Here is a 12,078-nt window from a genome sequence, read left to right as displayed (position 1 = left end):
AAAAGCTCAGAAGAACTGGTCAAAGGAGACCTTCGACCCAGCTATGCTTGCTCCTTCTTGGCCCTTTCTTTGGTGGTGGTCTTAGGCCTCTGTGTGGCTGTGAGCCAAGCCCTTTTGCCTTGCTCTGATTGAGTCTGGGGAGGGAATCCAGGGCCCTAATCCAGCAGATCTCTGGCCCTTGCTGTCTCCCTTGCTCACCATGTTGGCAGGCCAATCACCTGCTTTGTGCTTCGCAGGAAAGAGGAGACAGTCACCATCTATCCTGCAGACGTGGTGCTCTTTGAAGGGATCCTGGCCTTCTACTCCCAGGAGGTCCGGGACCTGTTCCAGATGAAGCTTTTCGTGGATACAGATGCGGACACCCGGCTCTCCCGAAGAGGTGCGTTCTGAAGGCCTCTAGCGGCCTTGTTGGTGGTCACTTTGAGGGCAAGGGAGCTGGGAGCCTGTGACAGGGACCACCCTCTGAATCTCAAGATAGGCCTTCCTTAGGCAACTGGGTGGCCCCATGGTCCGTATGCCAGTCCAGCCCCAGGACATCCTGCTGTCCAAATGTTTGGTGACATTTGAGAAGGGATTAGTCACTTAACTGTTTTGGATAACGAAAGGCTTGTGAGGTGAAGTAAGAAGTTGACGTTCTGGTTTCACTGGGAAAAATCTTAATGAAGCATCTAGTTCCTTAACGATTTTCTATAAGACATCAAAATAAAGATACCGTGATTTTGGAACCAACTGTAGGACACTGGGGACAGGAACCCCTGTGCCTGCAGCAGTGGGCAGCTCATCCTACAACCTGCTTATGTGTGCTGTCATCCTCTCCAGCCAGCCTGGAGCAGAGTCCTCCTGTGGGCCTAACTGAGTGGGCACCTGTGGTGCACAGAGCCCATGGACCTGCTGAAGCCACAAAAGTGCTCTCTGGTGGAGGTAGGAGATTCTGAGCTCTATGGGACTCTGGGGGAGAGAGCAGAGCTTCCATAAAAAAGAGGGTAAGGATGTAGATACAGGGTGGGGCAGGGGTGTAGGCAGTCTGAGGCATTGTTCATGCATGGACAGACAGACAGTGCCATGCTCCAAGTGGCAAGTAGCTGGAATATACAGAGGGCTGTATAAGGAGACACTAGAAAGTACCTCGGGGCCAGTTTGTTGGGACCAAGACTTCCATAAACATCCTGAACTGCTATGGGACTTGAACAGGGAAAGTGACGTGGCCACTGCCTTTCATTGGAAGAGTATCCTGACAGCAAATACAAGTGAATATTGCAGCTGAGGAAGCCATTTGAAGACTGTTTGACTGATCTGGACCAGAGACAGGGCTGTTGTCCTTAGGTGGTGGGGCAGGGAGAGATGAGAATTAACAGGGCTCAGTAAGTGTAGCAAGATGGAGGTGACAGAAAAGAGGAATTAAAAATGACTAACATTTGAGACTTCATTGTGTGAAAGAGGGACAGAGGCAGGAAATGACGAGGTTTGCTTCTAGCCATAGAACAAATTATTGGCAGATACACATTTTGTAAGTTCCTCGCCAGAGGCTTCTGAGCTCAAATTCTGTGTAATTTTTTTCTTCTTTCTTCATGAAACAAACCTACAATTTATCCAATTTAGTAATATAATTGCAAGAGCTGTTAATGGACCCAGGAGATTAGGTAAAGAAACACTTCCCTAGGTTTGCCCTTCTAAGAGTGACATGATCCACACACTCGTAGCTCAGTGGGATCCATACGTCCACTCCAGTTGGGGAGAGACACAGGTACTATTATGCCAGCCCCCCAGCTGGCTTTGTTAGGTTCACCAACAAACAAATGTCTCTTGAGACACCCCAGGCTTGGATTTCTTTATGGGGGCTATGAAACAGACCTGATATTAGTGTTTTGACACTGGCTGGGTAGAGTTTCATGGTCTCTTTTGGTGGGTAATTGAAGCCTGAGCCAGACTCTCCACACAATACTTCTGCTCAAGTGCTGGCTTGTCACTTTATCCATAGGCACTACCTCGCTTGATTACTTGGTATCCCTGTGGTTGCCACATTGGGGAAACAGCGTTTTGCATTAAGAAATAAATTTTTGGAGTTAGGATGGGCTGAGATCTCAGATTCACCACTTACTGGGTGTGTGGCCTTGGGAAAATTCAGTTTTAACTTCTTGTTCTGTGTTTCTCTATAGATGATCATCTAACAGTACTTCTGAGATCATTAGGAAGATTAGAGGTAGGGCAGGGAAAGTGCTTAGCAGTGTACTCTCATCAAATCTCTACTTGGTAGATCAGAAATCTGCTTTTGCTCAGGTGACTGGTGCTTTTCTGTCTCCTAGAGTTCTGCTGTGGGCTCTCAGTGCCTCTCAGTGAGTCTGGCTGGGCCACGTCCTCAGCAGGTGGTGTTCACTGGGCTAGTGACAGCACTAGTTTGGCAAGTGAGACTCAGCCTCAAGGATATGGTGATGCTGGAGGAGGCCTTGCAGGAGGGAGCACAAAGACAATGCCTGGGGAATTAGAACCAGGCTTGGTTTTAGAGTGGGAGCAAAATTCTTGGAAACAGAGTGAGACTTAGTATCTAATTAAAACATGTCATTAACGTGTTTAACAGATTAAATGGATTAAACAGACCATTCTCCCTTCCTTTCTTGGCCTGAGATCCTTCTGTGAAGTGAGGGAACCCCCTGAGCTGTCTCCCCATGGGTCCTTCCACCTCCCGGTGGTTCTTGGGGGCAATTCTGCCAGCCATCGCCTACCCCAGGCTGTCTGGGCAGGTCGCTGCCTCCTTGTTTGAGACCTGCTGTCTTCATAAGTCATCTACTCTCGAGTCATTTCCTGGTAGACTTGTGGGACTTTTCCATATGTTATTTGTACAATTTCATACTCTGTCCACATAGGATCAAAAAATCCAGACTGCTTGGCATGTGTTTGGTGGGGTCCGGGGCTGCTGCAGGGCAAGGGAGGGATGGGTGAGTCAGGAGCAGCTGTTAAGACTGAAAACATTCCTGGAGATGTGACTGAGCCCCATGACTTTATCCCTCTGTTTGTTACACCCTGGGTCTGTGACCATCACATTGCAAGGTGATCCTTGTTGGGGAAGGAGCTGCCTTGGAGTCATACAGCTTCAAGGGATTGCAGGTCCTTCCTCTGGAACCTCTTGTACTTAGGACAGTTTCCACAGGGCCTTCGTTTTGTGCTTTCCCTTGCTGCCCTGATTATAGGGACAGGGAGGAAGTAGGGGAAGACAGGCTCATAGTGCTCCTGATCCCTGTCTCTCTCTTGCATCACTTTCTGCTGGGTTTATATCGTTAGGGCCTTTGGGATATTCAAGGGATTATCTTGACTGTGGATCCTTTTAAATTTTGCTCTTGGCTTTAGCCACCCAGAAAGAGCACAGTAGATATGAAGGATTTAGGAGAGAGACCAGGAAGTGTACACAGGAAGACCTGCAACTTCTTGCCCTTTAGAAAAGGGCCTGTCCTGTCCAGCAAATGTGCCAAGGTCAGAGTGAGGATTGGGTGGAGGGAGTAGTTGAGTCCTGGAGTTTTCCAGTTTGTCTCCAGACCTTGTCTGTTCTAGTCTTTGACTTGACCCTGTTTTTCTGGCTGAGCCTGAGGAGCAGGGCTTTTCAGCTGGCTGGCCGGCCCTGGGTTGTCCTGGGCTCAGGGAGGGGTCCTAGCTTACATAGGGTGACAACTTTCTCAAAAGCTGGTGGGGAACAGAGGCAGCAGTGCCTCCTGATGTTGCATGTTTCTGGTGTCTGCACTGCTTTTGGACCCCATGTCCTGTGGCATGATTTCCTCCCTCTCTTCCCTGTTTCTCCCTCTTTACTGTGGTTCTCAGGTGGTTAAATCCTGCTGGCCCCTCTTGCACTTCACCCCACCCACCCAGTGCTCAGCAGTACTTCTCAGCTGGGCCTGTAAGCTTCCTGCCCTCCACTGCATGGGTGTACTCTGTCAGGAGACACTGCTCTCCTCCAGCCTCTTTATACTTTGCTGTTGTTGGACTCATCATAACAGTGCAGGTTTATTGAACATGTACCGAGTGCTGTACTAAAGCATTATGTACCACCCTGCTTTCCTGAAGAATAACTTTATGAGGAAGGTACTAGGATTGTCTCTGTTTTATGCTTAAGGAAATCAAGATTCAAAATGGGTAAGTACCTTGTCCACGGTCTCGGGTAGGAGTTACTGGGGTCAGAATTCAAATCTAGACTCCCCCCCCCACCTACTAGATAGAAAAGTAAAAAGCAGCCTTTGAGCTGCAGAACAGATTTACCTTCCCAAGTAGCATTCTGCATGACTAATTGCTTCTCTCCAGTGACATAACAGGTCACTTGCAGATAGGCAACACACAGTTAGAAATGGCCCAGGCTGAAGGTGGTAGGAGGACCATGTGAGGGAGTGAGTGTGTGCATATGTGGGCTGCCGGGAGAAGGCTTCCCACAGCACTAAAGCTGACACTAGTTGTGTGAAGAGCAGGTTTTGCAAAACAAACTCAGCCCCAGGCACTCGCAGGGAAGTAAAAGCTGTCCACATGTGAGTATGTGTTTTTCATCCAGCTCAGATATCCGTCTGATTTGGTTTCCTCTTTCTTGGTGCTTTATCTGGAGGCCACCCTGGCTGTGTATTTTGGCACTGCTGAAGTCATTAACTTACATGCGCCAGAGCTCTGAGGGCTTATGGGGGTGATCCACGTGGCAGCTCCCTAGGGCTCCTTCCTGGCTGAGTCTTTCCAGCATTCTACAGAGCAGCAGGAGTAGGGGCCCTGTGTGGCAATGTCAAAGAAAGCCATTTCTTGGCAGGAGGAGGCACTGCTGCTGTGCTGGGCAGCTGGGCGGACAGTCGGAGTGGGTGTGAGGCAAGTCTTGACATTCTAGGGACTGACCAACCATTTTATTACCAGGGCTCATGTAGAAAACCACTTAGTAAATCAAGGAGACAGTGTAAAGGTTAGATGGTGGTAGTGTTGAAACCCTTTTCTCTGGCTGGGAGTCCTTCTGAGAGTTTTCTGCCCTCTGATCTTAAGGACATCATAGTTGTCTGCATTGTAGCCAAAATGCTCTTTCTCCTTTCTGCCAAGTATGCATATATGTGTGAGAGACGGTGAGTGAACACATTCTTTAGCAACATGGCTTTCTAGGAATTCATCTATAGATATTCCTCGTATTCTTTTCCAGTGTGTTTCACCCCCGGTGAGTCTGTTGCCTGAGAAATGGTTGGGAAGGAGCCAAGGGGACAGTGAAGTGATTGCTGATGGTATGGTCACCTTTGGGGATGGGAGTGAAAGATTTAGCAGCTCAGTAATAAGATTTAAAGTGACTGCTGTAGAGGGGGCTGCACTGATTGAGAGGGTCTCCTTTCGTGCTCACTATTGATAAGGGGAGCCAAGGCTCGGGGAGGTTAGTGCAGGGGCAGAACCACAATGACCCCACCTCTTTCCAGTTTTTGGCCAAAGACTTGATTAAAAACAGTGTTTGATGAAAGTCCCTGACTACAGCTGACCAGGGAGAGATGGCAGAAGATAGAGATGGTGAGTGTGAATCCACCAGGGCTGCACTGTTGTCAGTGGGAAGGGCTTCCCACCACTGACCCTCAACCTGTCCTCCCTGCCCTAGGGTAGCATGGGGGAGGTGGCAATGAGTTGACCCATTTCTGGACTTCTGGACACAGGTGAGTGCAAAGGGGCTGGGTGAAGCCCACCACCTCTCCAAGCCAGACTGTTCCTTGTTGCCTGGAGGTCTCCATGGCTGCCCTGGTCTTTTCTGGTTCACACTGAAATTCAAATGTTGTTTGAAATGGGAAGGCTGTTAGCCTGGCCGGGCAGCCTTTTATTTTAGAGAACATTTTGTGGCAGAATTTGATGGTCATAACATTTAAAAGCATAACTTGTTTTTTTCTGAAGCTGCTGCTGATCTGCTTATGGTCAAGCCTCTGAGGAGTCCAGCTTATGAGTCATCCAGAGTGACTGTCAGCCTGCGAGAGCCTGGGTCACCCTCGAAGGGTGGGCCTCTGCTGGCTCCTGCACCATTTTCTTGATTCTTGTTTTTTCTTTTCTTATAGTATTAAGGGACATCAGCGAAAGAGGGAGGGACCTTGAACAGATTTTATCTCAGTACATTACGTTCGTCAAGCCTGCCTTTGAGGAATTCTGCTTGCCAGTGAGTTGTGTTCTTGGTTTGTTTTTTCTGAATGTAGAACTTTAAAAAACCTTTTTAGTTCAGGGTTTGACTTTTTCTTTTGGGTGGTGCTGGGGTTTGAACTCGGGCCCTCACACTTGCTAGGCAAGTGCTCTAACACTTGAGCGATAACCCCAGCTACAACTTAAAATTTAATGATACATCTATAAGTTTGTAAGTTGCTGCAGTTCCTCCCGAGATTGAATCTCACTTCTCTCTCTGAGTGACCCCCTGTCCTGAAGCCTCAAGAGAGGGCAGTCTAGGCTCTTGATCTATCTGGCCATTCTTCCGTCTGGTATTTAGGGTTGTGGCAGTCTTTGCTGGATGTGCAATTCCCAGCAAGTTCTGCACTTCTTGCTGGATGGGGCAATGATGTCAGACCTTATTTGAAGATATGTCAGGTCTGTGGATAGTCCCCACTCAGTTCCTCAGAAGAGTGGATTGCTTGTATAGGCAGAACTCTGCCACAGGTGATCCCTTTGCAACCTCTTCTGGTCTCTGAATCAGCCCCATTTGGGAAGTACTGCGCTGTACTGGAATAAGCTTCCTTATATCCATCCTGGCTCATGCTTGTCAGTTCTCAAGGGGGGCATTTGGAGGTTCTCTAGTAAGATGGCTTTCATAGAAGGACGTGGGGAAAGAGTAATGTCTCACCTTTTGGTCCTCAGCCAAAGAAACACCTCCCCTTCCTAGGGTAAGACTGGAAGGTCATGTGAGAGGAGACCACCAGAGAATGAGGTGTGATGTGGTGGGGAAAGACATGGCACATGGCCTACTTTTAGAAGGATGAGTATTTAACTTAGGAGAATCTACCCCTGAGCCATTTTGTCTTCTCCAGCTTGGCTAAACCACGGTCTCACTTCTTAATTACTTACAATTAAGACAAACAGAGGAAGGGAGGGAGAGGTTGGCGTTTAACCTGGTTTTTTGAGACTGGATTCTGGGAAGGCCTTGAGAATAGGTTTAGGGTAAGAATGGCTATGGGACCTTCTCTGTTCATCCTAATATTTGACCTCTGTCTCTCTCCTTTTCTAAAAAAGTATGTTCCCAGCCTGTCTCTGTTTCTTTAAGTCTGTTAAGTAGGTTTTATGTCAAACCAGACTTGACTTTTGTTTCTGACTGGGGACAGGTGGACTTTCTGAGTCAGCCTGACTAACCTTGTTGCTTTGTTCATTGGCGTGAGGAGGGTTGGGTTACAAGATTAGGTTTCTGGGAATAGGCTGGAGGGGACTGAGGAGCTATGAAATTCTTTCCATCTGTATACCTATCTGAGGACCTTCCTGCTCTTTTTTTTTTTTTAGTGTTCCTCCATTTTGTTTGCCGTTTGTTTATTTACTTATTTATCCATTCATTCATTTATTTATTTTTTTGAGACAAGTTCTTGCTGTGTAGCCCAGGCTGTCCTCAAACGTGGAACCTTTCTGCTTCAGCTTCCCAAGTGCTGGGATTACAGATGTGCACACGACATCTGAGTGTTTGCCCTACATTTTGGTCTTTTTTTTTTTTTTTAATTGTTTTATTATTCATATGTTCATACAAGGCTTGGGTCATTTCTCCCCCCTGCCCCCACCCCCTCCCTTACCACCCACTCCGCCCCCTCCCTCTTCCCCACACCCCCTCAATACCCAGCAGAAACTATTTTGCCCTTATTTCTAATTTTGTTGTAGAGAGAGTATAAGCAATAATAGGAAGGAACAAGGGGTTTTGCTGGTTGAGATAAGGATAGCTATACAGGGCATTGACTCACATTGATTTCCTGTGCGTGGGTGTTACCTTCTAGGTTAATTCTTTTTGATCTAACCTTTTCTCTAGTTCCTGGTCCCCTAATCCTATTGGCCTCAGTTGCTTTTAAGGACTTCCTGCTCTTTTTAACTTAATAGTAATAATACAAAGTGGATTCCTTGTTGGATATAAACCAGAGTTGACTTCCACTCTTCTGCTGTTTAACTTCATTGTAGTGGAGCTAAAGACCCTGGGAAAGTGTTTTCTTGTTCTCACTGTCTAGCCACTTTTTTCTCAGGGGAAGACCAGCTCAGTCACGGTAAGCCAGGAACTGGGACTTGATAAATACTCCCAGAATTTAAGTTGGGGTTGGGCCTGATACAACTGTATGTCAGCAGTGTAGTGTCCACGCTATACAGAGTGGGGATGCTCACGCATAGAAGTTATATGCCATATGTAAAACTCAAGTTATATGCCAGGTTACAGTTTTTTGTAGAAGGGTCCACAGAATCTCACTAAATGATAAAAACAAAATACACAAAAAGGAGTTTGTCTAATTATGGCTTTACTTGTTAAAAATGGTAGAACAGAGCCAGTGAAACTCATCATCAGTGGGGATTGCTTTTTCTTTCTTTATTCTGGGGCAAGGAGTCAAGAGCGTCACCTTTCAGACTGAAAAAGTCCAAGGTGAACCAATCTCCTTTTAAATTTGGGGTTTTCTAATTCATATTTTTTCCTAGAGTTGGAGACATTTATGTGTTTGGTTTCAAAGACCATGTTCTCTGGGCAGGGTGTTCAGTGAAACGATCTTAAGCATTAATAACAAGAACTCAAGCTGATCTGTTATAGTCTGGATGAAGTAGCTAGAAATCCAGGGTGGATAATTACAAGTTGAATTACAAATTGGTTTTGAATTAACCACTCAGTTGGGACCACTTTCCCTCACTGACACATAAAAGCCCTCATTCCTTATTTGTCATTGCCTGCCTCTCTTCTTCCATTTCCATTTCAGGCAAACTAGTCATTTCTTTGGGCTTCATATCTCTAGATGAAGTTATAAACAGTATATTTGAAGTCTCAAGCTGTACCCAGAGGCAGTCTGGTCCTTCCCTTGCATCCCTTTGGAGCAGGGCTTGGGCCAGTTTGTCCCTTAATTGCTCTGTTAATGCATTATAAATATCTTTCTCCACAGACAAAGAAATATGCTGATGTGATCATTCCTAGAGGTGCAGACAATCTTGGTGAGTCCCATTTGGGTGCCCTCTGATGGAGGGAAACTTCTGCCTGTTGTCAGTTATAGTTGGGGCAGGATGTGACCAAACGAGGCTCTGCAGTCTGTGACTGTGAGTCAGAAAGATATTTCTACCTACATATCTGGTCTTGGGAACAGGCCTGTGGCATATGTGTATGGGTACAGAGTGAACATGTGCTCTCCAGCAAAAATAGAGCACTAAGACTATTTTCTGCTGTCACCCCCAAGAATGACACTTGGATACCTTGTTTCCGAGACCATCTTTCAGCAAAAATGGACTTCTTCTTAATCTATTTTAGAATAATCTGCCAACCTGGTAGCCCCTAAAAGGAGCTGGTTGGTTCCAGTATTTTATGTATTCTTTCTGGGAAGTATGAGTATCTCCAGACTTGACATAGTATAGCAGAACTGTCCTGTAAAGTAACTGAACCATGCTTTCTCATTCTTTGTATATCTCATTTTCCCTCCTTTTAAAAAGTGTATTAATTTACTGAGCCACTTGGGTTTGATCACAATAACCATTTCACCATGTTATTTTAAGAATAAGGACTTTCTCATTCACAGCCATAGTGCAGTTGTCAAATGCAGGAAACATACCATTGGTAAGTCTCCTTTAACCTGGAGATGTTCCTTTAGCTTGTCTTTGGTTTTCACGACAGTGACATTTTTTATGAGCAAGGCCCATTTTTTGGTGGAGTGACTCTCAATTTGGGTTTGTCCTATGTTTCCTCATGATTGGAGTCAGCTTACATGGTCTGGAGAGATGTCCCATGATTGGTGCTGTGCTGTGTCAGTGCATCATGCCAGAAGGCACTGATTGGTTGGTGGAGGTATTTAGCTTATTTCTGATGGTAATATAAGACAGCTGAACCTCAGACTTTTTTTGGGGATAAAAGGGCCTTCCATAGGGTTGCCCTCTCTTGAGATGGAAGCTGGTAGGTTCCTTAGTCAAAGGGCCCATCACTAATTAGTGGTATCAGAACCCTGGCTAGTCATCAGGTCTATGGAATTTTGACTAATTGCTTTATCCAGTGAGGGACTGTGATATGAAACCCATTCATTAAGCATGAATGAATAAGATAAGCATTGCCTACCTTATTTCTTAGAGTACTTCCACAAAGGAGATCAAAAACCCTAGTCCCAGGCACTGGCAGGCCGCCCTCAGGTGTTGCCTCTGGTTCCTGTGTGCTGGTCCACGCAGACAGATCTCTGCACTCACAGCGCTGTGCATGTGCCCTCGCCCCTCCCTTCCACACCCTAACACTACTGGTCTCTGCCCCACAGTGGCCATCAACCTCATCGTGCAGCACATCCAGGACATCCTCAATGGAGGGCTCTCCAAGCGGCAGACCAATGGCTGTATCAACGGCTACACCCCTTCACGCAAGAGGCAGGCGTCAGAGTCCAGCAGCCGGCCCCATTGACCCCATCTTCTTCAGAACCCAGCCCTTAGCTACAAGAAACAGGAGGGGCCAGCACGCATCATCTGTATATACATTTCCTATGACATTACTATATTTAAGAAAACACCATGGAGATGAAATGCCTTGATTTTTTTTTTTTCCTTTTTGTACTTTGGAACAGCAAATCAAACAGAACTTGACCCTAAGCTTCAGTGCTAGACGGTGCCAACTACTACTGGTGATGTCTAATTATGAGTCCTACATGTAAGCAGTTATAAATACACATATATACATATATATAAAAGGATCTATTTTTGTGTAAATGTACAGGTACTGTAAAGCTGTTTGCCGTAAGTATTCTGCAAGGGCCTGTGCTTGTGTGTTGGCCTGGAGGTCCACTGAGATCAGTGGCCCATTGTGTTCCAGATGGGGCCGGTGCAGGCATCTGGGGAGCCGGGGAGTGGAGGAGGGTGGCTGACGTCCCATTGCTCTTAGTTTCTGTGGAGCTCAATGGACTGTCTCTCCTCTCAGATGCCACCTCCTTGGAGCTGGAGCTTGATAATGTGTGGACGAGAGATACTCTTGTCTTTTTCGTTTTTGGGCTGAGATTCGGTAAGATCTCAACTCAAAAATCAAACTCAGGGAAGAGGCCCACTGAGGAGAGCAAGTATTCTGCATTTCTTCTTGCCCTGTTCCCCACCTCTGAAGGCTTGGATTGCTCAGTGATTCCTTCCTTACCCTGCGGCTTCTCACAGTGCTGCTTCTCCTTTCCCGGTGAGGATTTTACGGGGACCTCTCTTCCTGAGTGGAAAGAACGAGGAAAGATGGGAGGACACTGTGACCATGGGAGTGTCTGAGGCACCGATCCTTTGCCTCCTAGGGAAGCCCCTAGTCCAATTCCTTTGGTGTACTGTAGAATACCGAGCCTCCCCTTGCACTCTGGGGTTTGGTTGAGGATATCTAGTAATGGACTGCTGGTGGTGAGGTGGTGAGGGAGCTCTGCCCATGTAGAGGGCAGTAGGTTTTAGCCCTGTGACCTGGAGATTTGCACTGAGATGAGGACAGTGTATACCAGTCTCCTGGGATCCCCTAGAAGCAGCAGAGCCAGGATCATTCACTTAACTTTGCTATGACCATGTGAGTATGGCCACTGACAAGCAAGAAGGGACTAGGAGAAAGAAATTTTTTTTTTTTAAAGTATTCAAAAGGAGGATATTTAAATCATGGGTACCTAAGTTGGAATCGTAGATGGGGAGAACACTTGGGTTGGAGATTGCCATCTTCCCCAAGATCTTCCTTTTGGTGGAATCTTCCTGCCTGGAGGAAGCACAGATTCCTGATGTGCTGGGAGGAGGACTAGAGGAACTTAGGGACAAGTGAGGTAGAGCAGGTCTGAGGTAGAGTCCCTAAGCATTAGTTTTTAGCTGAGGGAAAAGCCAGCTGGTCACCCTAGTGCTTCTTCCACTGTGGCTGCCTATGCCTGGAACATTCTGGAGCGCCTTCTCCCTGCATGGCTCTCAGAGCCTGTTTGAGCTGTTCATTTGAATTAGGCTGCTTCT

The 12,078-nt window shown here is 46.7% G+C and overlaps 1 protein-coding gene across 3 annotated transcripts in view; it reads left to right on the top strand.

Moving 5' to 3' along the window:
* Nucleotides 1–10,823, top strand: part of Uck2 (uridine-cytidine kinase 2) — a 64,973-nt gene extending 54,150 nt beyond the window's left edge. For 2 of the 3 annotated variants that reach the window (XM_020169636.2, XM_074047602.1), the window contains exons 4-7: nucleotides 237–379; nucleotides 6,027–6,124; nucleotides 9,057–9,105; nucleotides 10,401–10,823. In XM_020169636.2, coding sequence (XP_020025225.1) covers nucleotides 237–379; nucleotides 6,027–6,124; nucleotides 9,057–9,105; nucleotides 10,401–10,540 — 430 coding nt within the window. In that variant the 3' untranslated portion in view covers nucleotides 10,541–10,823. The remainder of the gene's footprint in view (nucleotides 1–236; nucleotides 380–6,026; nucleotides 6,125–9,056; nucleotides 9,106–10,400) is intronic. The other variant, XM_074047603.1, reaches the window with a different exon arrangement.
* Nucleotides 10,824–12,078: the final 1,255 nt, after the last annotated feature.

The sequence above is a fragment of the Castor canadensis genome, chromosome 11 (assembly GCF_047511655.1).
Source record: "Castor canadensis chromosome 11, mCasCan1.hap1v2, whole genome shotgun sequence".
Lineage (NCBI taxonomy): Eukaryota > Metazoa > Chordata > Mammalia > Rodentia > Castoridae > Castor > Castor canadensis.
The sequence above is the reverse complement of the archived record's forward strand: the minus strand, read 5'-3'. Positions and strand labels throughout refer to the sequence as shown.